Source organism: Pituophis catenifer, unplaced genomic scaffold (assembly GCF_029215685.1).
Source record: "Pituophis catenifer annectens isolate HBS135680 unplaced genomic scaffold, rPitCat1.0.hap2 SCAF_2, whole genome shotgun sequence".
Taxonomy (NCBI): Eukaryota; Metazoa; Chordata; class Lepidosauria; order Squamata; family Colubridae; genus Pituophis; species Pituophis catenifer.
This window is the reverse complement of record NW_027256882.1, coordinates 110140027-110156970: the sequence shown is the minus strand read 5'-3', so window position 1 is coordinate 110156970 and position 16944 is coordinate 110140027. Positions and strand designations below refer to the sequence as shown.

At 39.1% G+C, this 16944-nt stretch overlaps 1 protein-coding gene across 3 annotated transcripts in view; it reads left to right on the top strand.

The window, feature by feature from the left end:
• CPEB4 (cytoplasmic polyadenylation element binding protein 4) overlaps positions 1-11873 on the top strand; it is a 74966-nt gene extending 63093 nt beyond the window's left edge. For all 3 annotated transcript variants that reach the window (XM_070937358.1, XM_070937356.1, XM_070937357.1), the window contains 4 exons: positions 125-243; positions 1403-1517; positions 4503-4684; positions 7356-11873. In XM_070937358.1, the coding sequence (XP_070793459.1) occupies positions 125-243; positions 1403-1517; positions 4503-4684; positions 7356-7583 (644 nt within the window). In that variant the 3' untranslated portion in view covers positions 7584-11873. The remainder of the gene's footprint in view (positions 1-124; positions 244-1402; positions 1518-4502; positions 4685-7355) is intronic.
• Positions 11874-16944: the final 5071 nt, after the last annotated feature.

The following is a 16944-nucleotide window of genomic DNA, read 5'->3' as shown; positions in this document are numbered from 1 at the left end:
CCCTTTAATAATAGCATTTTGGTATAGCTACTCCTGCTATTTTGAAAAATGATCTCCCCTTTTTTAAGTATGCCTCCCTGATTTTCCATAGTGAAGAAATCATGTTTGTTTCTTCTGTGTCTAGGATATGCCTTTTTGTTGTTCCAAGATGAAAGCTCTGTACAGGCTTTGATTGATGCATGTATTGAAGAGGACGGAAAACTCTACCTGTGTGTTTCCAGCCCCACGATTAAAGATAAACCAGTATGTGACTTTGATATATATGAAGTTTACAAAATTATGTGTATAAGTATTATTCATATACTAAAGAAGCATGTATGTCCATGGTTTTTCAGTCAGGAGGAACAGGATTTGTTTTTCCTTTCTCCTTGAACTATTGAGTCTCAGGCACTACATAACTAATGGCTAATTGTTGCTTATCAGACTGCAAGTTCAGGATCATAATTCCTATGTGCACTATACTTTACTGTTGGGTCTCAATGCCCTCTCTCTCAATGTGGATTATTTTTGAAGTTCTTCCATACACATTTAGTCCTTACTTCTGTGTACAAGCCAAAATCTGGACAAAGGAATGGGAGAATCATAAAGGGAAGAATTTTGGGAATTCTTTTTGGGAGGGAGTATTAATTCTATCTATAGAAGTTAATTAGTTGGGAGGGAGAGTTGATTTTGTCTGTAGTAGGGTCATGATAAACTAAAGATATAGATTCTATTATAGTTGCTATGGAGGCTTTGTGGAACACTTAAATGGTTATTTTGATGGTCAAGCAGGTGTTGGGCATCTTCAGCCTGCAGACTAAATACCAGGGCTCTGCAGCTCTTTGAATCTGAAGGAAAAATGATGCAATAAAAACATGACCAGGACTTGTGAAGCAATCCCTCTTCTCAGCAATTCCTTTCAGTACCTTCATGGTTATTTAATAAGGCTCTGGGATTCATTCAAAGGGAAGCTTTGTGAAGCAATTGAAGTCCCCTCTGAATGTCTTGATTGTAATGTTGAGGTGCTATCTCCTCTTGGAAGCTGGCAAAGCCTCTTTGAGGATTTCCTATCATTTGACCAAGCATGTGCATGCACAGATGACACTTCCGTTAATGGTTTAGTTGAAGCAAATGGATAAATAACAGCAGAGGAATGTGGAATCACTCTGTTCTCTATATTATTGGGATGTCACTGTATTGCTGTGAGTTCTAGGCTTCACTTAGGCATGAAAACCAGCTGGGTGAGTTCACAGGGTTGATTTTGCAGGGAAAATAGGAGGCAGGAGTACTGTATTAGGTATGTTCATTGCTTTGAATTGATATACATGCTCAGACACAAAATAATAATGTGTTAGTGCTATGAAAAAAATCCATTCTGACTCTTAGTTAGAACTGTATATAAAGTCTTGTTTTCTACTTGCAGGTTCAGATCCGACCTTGGAATCTTAGTGACAGTGATTTTGTGATGGATGGCTCACAACCTCTGGATCCACGGAAAACCATTTTTGTAGGCGGAGTTCCACGACCCTTACGAGCAGGTATGGAAAAATGGCTTGTTGACTTTGTCCAAGTGACCTTGCTGTTGGGAATTTCTGATATGGAAATATGCTTATTAACTTTTGCTGACATTCTCATTATTTTCAGATAGAAGAACAGAAATTTAGGTAGAAGAGTATAAACTCTGCCATGGGATGCAGGTGGGCCTGCTGATCGTGTACCTGGCTCCCTGCCACGTGACAGCGGCCCTGCCCGAGCTTCTCAACGTTATTGCCGGGGTGGCAGTTGATACTCCCAGACTTTTGGTCATGGGGGATTTCAACCTGCCATCTACCGGTGAGGCGTCTGGGATGGCTTGGGAGTTTATGGCTTCCATGACAGCCATGGACCTGACACAATTAATTCATGGCCCCACTCACGTGGGAGGACACACTCTGGACTTGGTTTTTATCTCTGGTCAGTGGCTGAGTGGTCTGGATATAGGGGATATAGTTATTGAACCCCTGTCATGGTCGGACCATTCTCTTCTGAGGCTGGACCTTTTGACCGCTGCACCCCACTGCAGGGAGGCGGAACTGACCAGGTGGTTCCGCCCCAGGCGCCTGATGGATCCTGATAGGTTCCAGAGAGAGCTTGGGCCAGTTCCTGAAACTCTGGCTCACGACTCAGCTGAAGATCTGGTGGCTGCCTGGGATAGGATGGCCGCCAGTGCTCTGAACCGAGTCGTGCCTTTGCAGCCTCTGACCCGACGCCGAACCTGCCCGGCCCCTTGGTTTTCCGAGGAGCTGAGGGAGATGAAGCGCCGGAAAAGATGCCTAGAGAGCGGTTGGAGGGCTAGTCGCTCCGAATCCAACCGAACACTAGTTAGGTCTCATATTAAGACCTATCTAGTGGCGATAAAAGCGGCAAAGTGTAACCACTTTTCCGCTCTTATTGCATCGGCAAATAACCGCCCAGCCGCCTTGTTTAGGGTGACTCGCTCCCTCCTACATCAGGGAGCGCGGGAAGACCCCTTGCAAGGGCAGGCTGAGGATTTTGCACAGTATCTGCACGATAAAATCGCTCAGATTCAGGAAGGCTTGGACTCTGACTGGGTAGATTCTGGCGGGGTGACTGAGGCTGGTCTTGAGAATGTTACCTGAGATGAGTTCGACCCTGTGACTCCTGAGGACGTGGACAGGATCCTGGGGAGGTTAAACGCAACCAATGTTTATTGGACCCGTGCCTCTCCTGGCTGGTACTGGCCACCCGGGAGGTAACACGAGACTGGCTCCAGAGGATTATAAATGCTTCTCTGAGAGAGGGTTTCTTGCCTCCCTCCTTGAAAGAGGCGGTGGTGAGGCCCCTCCTCAAGAAGCCCTCTCTGGACCCGGCCGTTTTGGCAAACTACCGTCCGGTCTCCAACCTTCACTTTGTTGCGAAGGTTGTGGAGAGTGTGGTTGCGCGACAGCTCCCACAGTACCTGGATGAAACCGTCTATCTAGATCCGTGCCAGTCCGGCTTCAGGCCTGGGTACAGCACGGAGACGGCATTGGTCGCATTGGTGGATGATCTCTGGAGGGCTCGGGACAGGGGTTGTTCCTCTGTCCTGGTCCTGTTAGACCTCAGCGGCTTTTGATACCATCGACCACGGTATCATGCTGCGCCGGCTGGAGGGATTGGGGGTGGGAGGCACTGTATTACGGTGGTTCTCCTCCTATCTCTCTGACCGGTCGCAGTCTGTGTTGGCAGGGGGGCAGAGGTCGACCTTGAGGCGCCTTGCTTGCGGGGTGCCACAAGGATCGGTCCTCTCGCTGCTCCTGTTCAACATTTATGTGAAGCCGCTGGGTGAGATCATCCGTGGTTTTGGGGTGCGATGCCATCTGTACGCTGATGACACTCAGCTGTACATCTCCACCCCAGACCACCCCAATGATGCCCTTGAAGTGATGTCTCAGTGTCTGGAGGCCGTGCGGGTCTGGATGGGGAGGAACAGGCTTCGGCTCAACCCTTCCAAGACCGAGTGGCTGTGGATGCTGGCGTCCCGGTATAGCCAGCTGGTGCCATCGCTGGCTATTGGGGGCGAGTCACTGACCCTCACAGAGGGGGCTCACAACTTGGGCATCCTCCTGGACACACGGCTGTCTTTAGAAGAGCATATGACAGCCGTGGCCAGGGGGGGGGTTTATCAGGTTCGCCTGATATGCCAGTTGCGCCCCTTTCTGGATCGGGACTCCTTGTGCACAGTCACTCATGCCTTGGTTATGTCACGCCTGGACTGCTGCAACGCTCTCTACATGGGGCTCCCCCTGAGAAGCACCCGGAGGCTCCAGCTGGTGCAGAATGCAGCCGCGCGGGTGATTATGGGAGCGATGTGGCGCTCCCACGTAACACCTCTCCTGCGTGAGCTGCATTGGCTCCCGGTGGTCTTCCGGGTGCGCTTTAAGGTGTTGGTTCTCATCTTTAAAGCGCTCCATGGCTTAGGGCCAGGGTATTTGCGGGACCGCCTGTTGCTACCGATAACCTCCCACCGGCCAATACACTCTCACAGAGAGGGCCTCCTCAGGATGCCATTGGTCAGGCAATGTCGGCTGGCGGCCCCCAGGGGGAGAGCCTTCTCTGTGGGGGCACCTGCCCTGTAGAATGAGCTGCCTCCTGGAATACGATTGATCCCGGACCTCCGGACCTTCCGTAAAGCCCTGAAGACGTTTTTATTCCATCAAGCCGGCCTAGCCTAAATGGTTTTTAATTGGGATTTTAAATTTTATGGATTTGGGGGTTTTAAATTGGGAAGCCAGTGATTTAATTCTTTTTAATTATCTTAACTTTTGTATTTGTATGTTTTTTTAATTTTGGCTGTTCACCGTCCTGAGTCCCTTCTGGGAGAAGGGCAGTATATAAATATAAATATAAATATAAATATAAATATAAATATAAATATAAATATAAATATAAATATAAATATAAATATAAATAATAAATTCCATTGCCCAGAACCTAGAAAAAAGGGGGATTTATTATGCATATTTGTTGTTACTATATTTTAGTGGAGCTTGCAATGATAATGGATCGGCTGTATGGAGGAGTTTGCTATGCTGGAATTGATACTGACCCTGAACTGAAGTACCCAAAAGGAGCTGGGCGTGTTGCATTTTCCAATCAACAGAGTTATATAGCTGCTATCAGTGCCCGCTTTGTTCAGCTGCAACATGGAGAGATAGATAAACGGGTAAGTACTAGAGTATATTCTATTTATTACACAGCATTCTTTTGTTGGCTTATGTCCATATAAGTGCCAGTTCATGACAGGAACAACAAAAACAACTGTTTAAATGCAATGCTGCCCCCACCCCCAGTCATCCAAAATATCAAAGAATTGATTTTTTTTTTACTGCCTTTTGACTCCAAAACCAGTTGTTCCCTTTAGAGCCATTTCCAGCAGCACAGAAAATAAGCCTGTGCTTTTAGTGTTATCCTTTTACATCTGCATGACTTGCTTACTATTAGCCTTTCTTTCACCCTGCCTGAATGCTTTGTAGTAAAACGGGCAGCTGCTTTATCAAAGCTAAAGGCATGCAGCTCCAGTATGTTTCTGCTGGATTTCTAAATTTCCTTGCACACATTCTATTTTAATTCAGTATAATCTGTACAGCAACAATAGTCGATTACTTAGACATCCATCTCTGTTAATGTTCAGCATATTTTCACAGCCAAAGTCAGCAGCAATAAGAATATCTTTGCAACAGAAGTTCACTTCTCCTTTTATCACATTGACATATACGCTGGAAAGAAACGTGTTGTTTTGACACTGTGTAAGACAGCATTCCCCAACCTTGTGCTCTTCAGATGTGCTGAGATTTTTAACTCCCAGAATTCTAAAAGCTGTCTGGGAGTTACAGTCAGGTTAGGCAAAGCTGGTGTAAGAAGTTATGAACCATTTCAATTTTTGCTACAGTGTTTTTCTCTTTTTTTCTGTCAACCTGGCAACTGAATTGTTCTAACTCAGCAATTTAAAATGATGCCATTCTTAGATAGAAAAAATAAATAAAATGAATATTGATTTGTGTGGCTTGTCCTCCTATTCTGGAAGGCACGTAATGTTCTACTCCTTAATATGTAATATATTACTGATGCTAACAGAATCTAAATATCTAAGCAAGAAATTAAAACATTTCTGCCATAGCTTTTAGTAAGGTGAATTGATTCATACTGGTAGGTAAATCATGCTATTGTTAAAGCTGTGGCAGCTTTGTATGGCACATATAAATGTAGAAAAATTTATAAAGCGCAGCTCTCCTGTTCCTGCATTTTAGATTTTGATATAATATGATCAAGGACTTCCTTAAATGTATCTTCTTAAAATTCAGAATTTATCTGTGGACATCCATACTTTAACAGTTACAGATATTTTACATGTATAGACATGTATTCATACAGTACATACATACACAGTTGTTAAATCACATTTATAGCCAAAGCATTTATTCACATGGTGTGTAAATGGAGTCAGGATTAATTAACTGGTTTATTTATGCATTGGCAGTTAAATTTTAACAATTTGATACAGAATATCTTTTGAAATTTATTTTAAATAGCAAATGAATTTGGTTCAATTCTCCTACCTTCTAATGGTGAAATGGTAGGAATAAGTTGCACTTTCCAATTTTTCTGATTTGGGGTCATTTTTTGATTCTGTGGTCCACATGTGCCTCTGGAACTCTGATATCTTCACGTATGGTAAATATGTTTCATTCTATAGAAGTAATAGACAAGCATGTTGAGGCATTTGGACTTTCATACCTGAAATTCTCAGCAATAGCTATGATGGTTGGAGAATTCTGGAAATTGAATCCCCATATCTGCTCATTGACAAAGTTACAAAACAATGCTAAGGTTCTTATATAACTATTCAGTTTTTATCTTTAAAAAAAATTCAAGGGGATCCATTTGTAGATCCTCCAAATTGTGAAATTGTTTATTTAGAAAATTCCTATTAATGAATCTTAAATCAAGGAAAGGGGTAAAGATTTAATTTCACCAAAACATTCTAAATCTCTAATTCTCAGGGAATGTCTCATTGTACTTGAGTGATTCAACATGATCAGAATTGAAATTAGTACAATTACTAATTTAATCAGATTCCCCTAGTGCAGTGTTTAAATAACGGGCATAATCAGAGTAAAACTCAACAAATTTGAGAAAGGTCTTTAGCTGTTTCATCAGATAAGCACCTGCCTCAGTAGAAAGTACAGATTGTGAAACCCAAAGTTAATTTGATAGACATCTTAAATAATAGGGAAGTCTTCTGTAGGTAGATATGATGCCATCTTGTACAGGATGTGGTAATGGCCACAAGCTGGGATGGTTTTAAAAGAAGGTTAGGTAAATTCGTAGAAAGGGTAGGTCTTTGAAATATAACTCACCAAAAGAAATGTAATTACCTGAGGGTTTTTTTTCTTGCGTTCTCCACATGGACTCAGAACATGAGATATGTTCTAGACCCCAATTTTATTCTTTTCACATTTGCATGATAATGACTGGTATACGATTGTCCAGTGAGTTGGACCCAGCTGAAGGGTGAAGCCAGCCTGTCAGGATTTTTGTGCAGTATTTAATACATCTTTTGATGGAGACCATACAACAGAGGAAAGCTACTGCTTTTCTGTTTTGCTTGTTCAGCCAGTCCTAGGGAAAAAAATCCTGAGCTAGTTCCATGTCCAGTCTGATCCAGCAAAGCTCTTTTTACTGCGCAGGAGAGTGTTCACTGAGGTATCTGTAGTATCTATAGTTGGATGGTAGAAATATATGAACAGTATAAACACACACACCTGGACTACACTTTTGTCTAACAAGGCCAAACTTAAGAAATGTGTACATTTTCTCTCCTTCTTTCATCACAGGTGGAAGTTAAGCCATATGTCTTGGATGATCAGCTGTGTGATGAATGTCAGGGGGCCCGTTGTGGTGGAAAGTTTGCTCCATTTTTCTGTGCTAATGTGACCTGTCTGCAGTATTACTGTGAATATTGCTGGGCTGCTATCCATTCACGCGCTGGCAGGGAATTCCACAAGCCCCTGGTGAAAGAGGGAGGAGATCGCCCAAGACATATTTCATTCCGCTGGAACTAAGTGATTACTGCAGTGTGTTCATATGCAGGCCCTCAAAATAAGTGCACTCTTCTGTTCTCCTGATTCCTTTGCCCTCCCTTCCTATTCCCTCTTACTCAAGATAGCATGTCCTGCTGTTGTAGTCTGTAACTTAAAAATAGTGTAACAAAAGAATGGCCTATAATCCTATAGGTATTTTGTAGAATCTTGTCATTAAACTTTATGGGGAACTCCTTTTCCTATGGATAACACAGTGCATGGAAGCCAGGTTCTCTTACCTTCCTGGTTCCCCAGAGGACACTGCTTTCCTGCTATCTTTTCTTGAAGGAAGAAAGAACAATATTAAGAGAAATGAAACAATAGAGTATTTTGTTTTTTAATTAAATTATTGCTAATAACAAAATCAATAGACTACTTTTATTAAAGTAACCATGAGATAGGAACACTATGAATCTTATCTGACACTTTGTCCAACCGACCCGCCCTTTCCTTCTCCTTGCCCCCTTCCCTAGCCAAGCCTCTGGGAAGCCTGTTTTCTTGCCACCGATGATTTTATAGCAATGGAAACAGTTAGCTGTTAAATTAGTAACAGAAAAGAGCATGTTTAAAGCAACAAAAATGCATGAGCAAGGTTTAAAGCAGCATTAAGTTTCTTTTTTTGTTTGATGTAAGGGTTCTGAAGCTAAATCTTTAGCACAGTATTGTGTCTCACCGTGCCTCCAACTTCCCACCACATTCAAATTTTTACTAATTGAGTAGGCAGAGCTTAGATCTGTGTTCTTCATCCAAGCAATCACATTTTTAAAGTTCCCGAATGTAAATCCTGGGTCAGTTTATAACGGGGGGGGTGGGTGGGGAGTGCACTTATTCTTTATTATTGTGGTTGTTGTTGTTGTTTTGAAAGAAATTTCATTATCAGAATACAGCCCTACAAATCCTACCAAAGCTAAAGTAATGACAACTAGTGAACTGGCATGTCCTCTCCTGAAGAACAAATGTATAGATTTTATTTTTGATGGCTATATAGAACTCTATATCCTAATTTACTAATGTAAATCAGAGGCCAGCCTTTGCTCTCCATTTTGACATGAAATACAAGAACCTAAAGATATACCTCAAGAGTACATTTTAATCCCCCCCATCCCCACCCGCCCCCATTCTTCCCACCCTTCCAGTACATATCAAATTTTGTCTAATTCTTGGGCTTACTCTGGGATGTGAAACCAGTTCTAACCTCCTAACAAAGCTGTAACCTAGCAATTTATAAGAGGGCAAAGTAAAGTTTGTTTCCAGGGATGTTTTGCACTGTTGGCTGAATGAATAGGCATGCATGTCTGCAAAGGATATGCTTGTCTTTCAACAGAGAGCAAGTGAGTAAAAGGAATCCTGACCCCCCAAAAATAGTTTGGGACTTAGCACAGAACATAAACCATCGCAGGACTCCAACTTGCTGAGTAATGCACGAAGTGTTATAAACATGTAAGTGAGGAACACAGCATATGCTAAAGCTAAGGCACAGGGTGGTGTTGATTAGATTGAAATACAGTTGATGCTCTGTAAATCTTGAGAAAATCGATAGGAGGGAATGTATCCATCTCTTAACCACAGTAACAGGATTGTAGCAGTGTGTAGAAAAAGCCAGTTGGAATCTGAAACTGGCATGATACCACCATAGACTCTTAAACCAAAGACTTGCTTAAGCACAGCTACAGAGAAAAGGCATCCCTTTTGTAAGCTCTCTTCCTCCCCGTCCCTTTCCTCCATTGCCAGTTACCTATCAGAGACAGTTTGGTTTTCAGTACATGATACATACCCTTGTTATTTTCCAAAGGTCAAAATGGAGACATTTGCTGTCTACTTGTCAAGTAGAGAAAGGGAGCTCCTTTTAATGAATCCCTGCAAATATTGACAACAGGAAATGCAAATGGAGAGTGCTCTTTTGTAGACTGTCAGGGACCTTTTTCTCTGAAGTACATAATTATAGTTGGAATATTCCTTTTAATTTTTTTAAAAAATGCTTGTAGGTGGCTTGGGGTGTCTTATTGTGCCGATCCTATCCAGTGAACAGGTGAGATGGGTTACCATTACAAGAAATAACACTGTTTGAGAAGTAGCTTTGAATAATAATTTTTTCCCTTTGTACATGACCTGCTGAATTTCGGTACAGTGTTTTTGTAGCTAACTTATTTTGTCATGCACATAATGTATATTTGTTATGCACTACTTTTGTATATCTTGTTTTTCCAACAGTGAGCATTTTTAGGCACACTTTTCACTGACGGGATATCTCTTTATGCAATACCTCAATTTTTCATATTGCAAAGAGTAGCTTTTTGTACTTTTATTACTGAGAGATCTTCATATACTTCATTTTTTAATATAAATAATTTTAATAAATTTTATTTTCTTATATTCTGCTTTTTATACATTTCAGTGCTCTGCATACATTTTGAATTATGGATGTTGTGCACTGGCAATGCTATTTTAGAATTTGCAGAGAAAAGAAAGCATGTTGCTTAAACATCTTTAGCCCAGCACCAGGTATTTGGTGTACATATAATTTAAGAAATACTTATATGTAAAGTTGAGACTTAAAAAAAAAAAAGAAATTTTTAAAAAGCATGAAAGTGACAAATGAGAGTTTGTCTTTAGACTCTTGAAATTTAATGCATAAACCTAGAGTAGAAGTTTAACAGTAACATCCCAAATTGTCTACTGCTTCTTAATAGATTTTTAAAAATAATACACAAATGCAGATGTTTTTTGGTGAATGTTTAGCCATTTTTAATCTTAACAAATTGATGTTAGGTGTTTGCAGAGATGTGTCTGCGCTTTTAAATCATATTTAAGGAAATAAACTCAAGCCTGCCCAATGGTGGGCATGTAATGTTAGTATGCATGACTAATATTAAAAAAAAATGTTATTCTACTAATATTCACTTGTGGTGATTGTGTGAAAAGCGTGTTTACAGATTATTTGGTTACACTTCAATTTACAGGGCATAAATGATTATCTCTATTACTCTGTACTCGAAATAGTGCTAATATAATATGTCCTTCAGATTACATGGAAAGTGGAGTTGCCATGTCACTCCAAGCATAACTAACATGTAATTAGTTTAAAAATCCTAGGGTATCACTTTATTTTAAAGGGGTGTAAACAAGCATGTCATTTTCTTTCAGAAGCATGGCACTGGCCATGTATTTACAATGTAATTACAGAGTAATTACATGGTTATTTTTGCAATGTAAAATAAAGTGTTTCTGATTTATTTTATATGTAAAAGAACCCCACTGCCCCGTGCTTTTTTGGTATATAGTATCTACTTCTCCATACACAGACCTCTGCAGAACGCAAATCTAAAACTTGCAGTGAATGACTTTAGTGTTTTATAAGGATGCTGTTGGAAAGACTTGATAATTCACCCCTTTTTGTTTCTTGAAGAGTTAAAGCCTTCTGTTTTAAAAGGTGATTTAAAACTTGAATGTGATGAATTGTGGCAAGTTAACTTCAAGTTATGTGCAATACTTATTTCAGACTTCTGGAAGATCTTTGCAGTGTAATTCTTTGTTTTTAATTGCAGACATTTAAAAATGTCATTTTCTACTGTTCTAGTAAATCCTCTTTCTTGCTGGTGTTTCTAAAGAAAAGAATCAGAAATCAATCTTTCTACTAATGTAAATTTGAGATTATTTTTTAAAAAAAGGAATAAAAGAGGTTTTGGTCATTTGCTTTATTTTATTATCTTATTTTAAAGCTACTGTGATTGATAGCATTGTAAGAATTGGGACAATATTGTATTCAACTGTTTTATTTTTTATATTTTTAAAATTTAAAGTATAATTAGTTTTTATAATTTTCATCAGATTCTTTTGTTATATTTTTTGGAAGTGAAACTTTTAGCAAGTGGGTGTCTAGTTTTTACTAATCCCTAATATGTTTTTCCCCAATGTAATGCTCATATTATCAGAAGGAAAAGTTATTTAAGTATGTCAGTTACTTGTACTACTTGGCTGAATTTCCATATAGTTTTTACTGTGTATGGGGAGGTTGTAGTATTTATTATAGCATTTTAAATAAGGGTAATTCATTTTTTATTAAAGTCATTTTCACAATTTAAGTTCATATTTTTGTATGTTCTACTCTAAGTTATAACACAAGTTTCTTTTTTTAAGAGAGTTCATTTGTTGAAGTGCTAGTGGAAAATTAATGTTATTAAATAGTTTGCAAATGACTATTTATAGCAGTATGCATATAATTTTTAAATATTTGTAATGTGAGATGTTGAATGAATAAAACTTTTAACTCAACAGTTGCTTGGTCTGTTATTTTGAACTCTTATAACTGGTGATATAACTGGTGCCCCTCTGAATGGAATAATCTACCCTCATTAGGTATTCCATTTATGCCCTCCATAGCTTCTAGATTGTACAAACGAAAACTGTTACTGGGGAGGGGGGCATTTTTAAGTTTAAGGGACAAAATGGGATGCCAAAAGCTTGCAAAGGTTAAAGAGACCATTAAAAAGTGAAAATACCCTAGAGGATTTTTCTCACCTGAAGAGAAAAATTGCACCTATTTTACCTCTCCCCACCACCACACCCTCTCTGTTGATATTACATCACTGTCCATGATCCCAGGTTCATAATTTATGAATGATTGGTAGGTTGGAGTAAAAATAATTAAAGTACAGAAGCATTGCAGTCTCAGATTTTAATCCCTGTTCATCCCTTAAGTGCAATACTTGATTATAATCATTGCTCAGTATGATTCACATTTTTAATACTGCTGTTACTGATAAAACCTGTACAACAGTATATATAATATGTTATGGAAATTACTTCATATCTGTGAGCTGGTAGTTAAACTGGTTGACTGGGAGCAGGTGGAATATATTCTAGTTTACCTCAGCTACAGCAGATGCATGGGTAACTTTGGTCTTTTCACCTACCACACAGGATTGTTGGCATAGGAAAAAATAGGAAGATGGCATACTAGGTATGTCACCTTAGTGTCTGATTAGCACTAAGTAACAACTATTTGTATAAGAGTTTCTATAGCTTGCCCAATTCCAAAGCTCTGGCTGGGTTACAAGAAGGGGCTTTCAGTCAGAGGGCTTTGAGTGAAGATGGTCAACTGACCAGTCCAGGGGAAAGCTCCATGAAAGAGAGTTGTCTCTCGACTGAAGCTTTTTCAATTTATTAGCAAGGGAGCTGTGCTGCCTTAATTTATATGAACCCCTCCTGGGTTAGGGAAAGTTCTAGAATCATCCACAAGATCCTCTATACAGCAGCAGTCTGCAGAACGACTCGGGGAGTTGTGCTTCAGAGCAGCCTATGAGCCATTCAGCTGGGGTTGGGTGGGTAGCTGTAATCACTTCATTGTTGAAAAAGTAGTTGTTTCAGTACTCCTATGAGGTTGCTGTTCCAACATCACCGCTATGCTGCTGTGGTCATGTGATCCTCATTTACAACATTATTTATTAAATTTATATGCTGCCATCTCACTCTTCGGGGTGACTCTAGGAATTCCCTAACATCTCCCTACAGTCATTCGGGAAGCTTTCAGGAGAATAATAGAAATAAATCAACATTATTAAAAATTATACTACTAATAAATCAATCCTCTCCTAAGATGGATGCCAATAAAATTTAGCTAGGTCTGAAGGATCAGTGTATTAGAGCTATCTTTAAAGTTCCTGTAAAAAACAGAAGGAATTTTATGGACTTTTGGGGTGGGTGTGTATTTAAACTGGAATACAAAAGATCTTAGTTTTGGTTATAAAAAAAAATACTATGGGAAGAATGAATAATGAAACTAAACCTGAAAGATGTTTGGTTTGGTCAATGTGTTTAAACATTACGACTTCTTTAGGAGTTCCGGTTAAAGACCAACATATTAAACACAAGTTTTTCAGTGTCATGTGTTCATTTCTTTGTTGTATTCTCTAATATTTAGTCATTTGCCTCTGGCTCTTTGACTGGCTTGTAACCTGCATGTAATAGATATCAATTTATACTAAGCCCTAGTAACCTCACTCACGTTGGAACCCTTGTAACATCAGTCCAAGGGTTGATATCACAGGCCCAACAATAGGAGAAAATCCTAAAGTAGGCATCAGTGCACTGAGGATAAGCCTTCAGCTGTCTGCTCACATGTCAACTGAAGTGGGGGATGGGGGAGAGAGCCAAATGCTATTTATATTTTGTAAATGTGGTACTCAGATATACACTGATGTCTCTGGCTGGAATCTCGTGACTTTGGCATGAATATTCAGCAAGCTCAGCATCCTAGCATTTATTTTTAAACGTACAGCCCTGAGTATGTCAACTGGGTCAATAACAAGGAGCCAAGTGTTCAGTCACCTGCTTCCACTTAATGTTCTTCTGCTGCTTAACCATTGTGGGTCAAAAGAAGCCCAGTATGAGATGCTCAAATAATGGTATATTGGGAAAGGAATAAGACTATTGAGGTGGCAGTGCATCTGGGGGAAAGAATGCAAAGCATTGGGAAACTGGCATAAAGGCTTTGCCAGGCCTCCAGGCCCACACCAGGATTCTTATGGATATCTCCATCGCTGTAGCACTCTGGGAAAACACTCTGGGGAAAGTGGAAAGCTTTCATGGAATGCTTACAGCTGGGGTCTTGAGCTACTCAGTGGGATCTATTTCAGCACTGTTCTGTCAGTAGTTAGAATATTCCACCCAAACAATGTTTTGGATTTTACCTGCAGACACACTGTTGAAATAATACAAACATATATTGGCACAGAAATTTCCTCTCTTCATTTTTTCATGACTCTCTCTTCTCAAATAACATCTTAAGTATGATAAAAACATTTGCTTCACATATGTACTTTACATTTCTATGAGTTCTGCATAAAAATATAAAAGTAACATGGCTTTTATCCTGTAAATGAAGGGGTCAATTTTTATATCATACAACCTATCATTCTTTTAAGATATATCCCACTCTTTCCATTTTGCAAATATAATTAAGATGAAAGGCGGTCCTGGGACACACTTGACATTTTGCTTACCTCTCAAAAACTTGTAATACCAATCATTTGCAGCTTCCTACAGAATGACTCATGGCTACTTACTGACAGGGTTTTTGTTGTTGTTTAGTTAGATTGCCATCTTGTGATATTCAGTGTACTTGATTACCCAGATCTCACATTTTAGTCAGAAAGCAATTCTTGCCACCTGGATATAAGACATGTGTTTAATGTGGGAAAAAGAATGAGACACTGACATTTCTCCCAGTTTTCTTCTCAGTTTTCTAATTTTTGCTACACCAAACCAGTGTATTATCTATATAAGTAGATAAGAAAAAAGACTCCTCAGGAAAAGCTGCTTTTCCAGTTTAAGCTGGCCTTAAAGCAGCGGGGTCCAATCTTTTGAGTGCCAGGAACTGGTTCTGTGGAGAAAGGCTGTGGCTCCGTGGACTGGAGGGGCTGTGGTTTCACATGCTGCCTGCATCCTGCACATGCATGGATAGGGGTTTCGCTCATGGCCGAGTTTCTGGTGCGCTGTGAACCATTACCAGTCCATGGCATGGGGTTTGGAGACCCCTGGCTTAAAGTATCAGATGAGATTTTTATGTACGTTCTAAGGCCTTTGGAGATACAACTGGGGATATAAACAAGGAGTCTTGGAGACAAAAAGACCAAAAAATCTGTGTAGGAAGTCAGGTTATCTTCTAATATTTACATTTACCTTTTTTCATCAGGCCTTTAATTATTCTTGGGTTTTTAGCTGATATTTTATTTGTTATCACATTGGATTTTAGGTATGTTTTCATTAAGCATAGGTGTTTTCAAAGAATATCTTCTGTAAGCCGCCCAGAGTCAACGTGAGTTAGTTGAGTAGTTGTATAAATTCTCTTAATAAGATATAAATAAATATTACAACTTATTATTATGCAATTGAATAATAACAGGCCTGAACTGAAAGTAGTTGCAGCTTTTTCTATACACCCCAGCATTTCTTTTGTAAGATGATTTTAAATAAATGCATGAGACAGAAAGATTACAGGTGTTCTGGTAATCTTTTAAATTTCTTGACAAATTTATAACAAGGGGTTTTTTTAGAAAGCCAATCTAGAGATGCTATCTAAAGTATGCAACACATAATTTGTATACACCATTTATTTGATATGAAAGCCTTGATATTTTTCCTGTTAATGTCTCTCTTAAAAGAAGCTTGGTTAGTTTTGAAAGCACAGTTAGTGTATTCCAATAATAAAACAAATGGGGAAAAACGATCATGGCCAAAGTTCACTCTGACTTTGAAAATACCAGTAGTTTAAAAGTATCATTGATTTGTGGGGCTGTTTACATCAAGTGTTAACATTCATCATTTAAGACAATAGAGACCTCAAGGTTGTTGTTTAATTCAGGTGATTCAGGTGGCTAGAAGCTGATGTGACAATACAGAGGCGTTTTCATCTGATCTCATTGCTTCTTGGCTCTGTGTGAGAAATGTGTCAGTCTAGCTGAATACAGATAGTCCTCAACTTACATCAGTTCATTTAGTGGCTGTTCAAAGTTACAACGGCACTGAAAAAAATGTGATTTATGACCGTTTTTCACAGTTATGACCTTTGCAGCCTCCCCATGATCATGTGATCAAAATTCACATGCTTGGCAACTGGTTCATATTTATGACCATAGCTATGTCTCAAGGTCATGTGATCACCTTTTGCAACCTTCTGAGAAGGAAAGTCAATGGGGAAGCCAGATTCACTTACCAACTGGGTTATTAACTTATCAACTGCAGTGATTCACTAACAACTGTGGCAAGAAAAGTAAAATGGGGCAAAATTCACTTAAACCTATCTCACTTAACATAAATTTTGGGGGTCAGTTGTGGTTGTAAGTCGAGGACTACCTGTAATATGTTTGAACAAAATACTATTATTTTGTAGTGCTTTAACAAATACCCTCCTCTTTGGTTACTATGAACTGACATGCTCAAATAAGTATATATCTACAAATAGGATTTATTTTTAAAAAAATTAATGAGCTCAGGATAATTAAAACATATTCATTTTTTCACATATTTTTATTAGAATGTTAAATGAAAAGAATAAAAGTCAATAGAAACTAAAAAAAATACAAATTGAAAAATAAAATGGAAAGGAAAGAAGTAGTGGAAAGAGAGAGAGAGAGAAAAGGAAAATGAGAAAGAAAACAGAAGTAGTTTTCCCCTTCAATCACAGGTTAAAAATAAGTTTAGTTTATTACTATCTCTAAATAAAACATAATCTCTTTTTTCCTGTCTTAGGTAAAGAAAACAAAGTCCAAATGCTACGTCAATCCATTTTTCTTAGGAAAAGGCCAGGCACCCAAATAATTATTTTCTTCTTTTACCTTGGTTG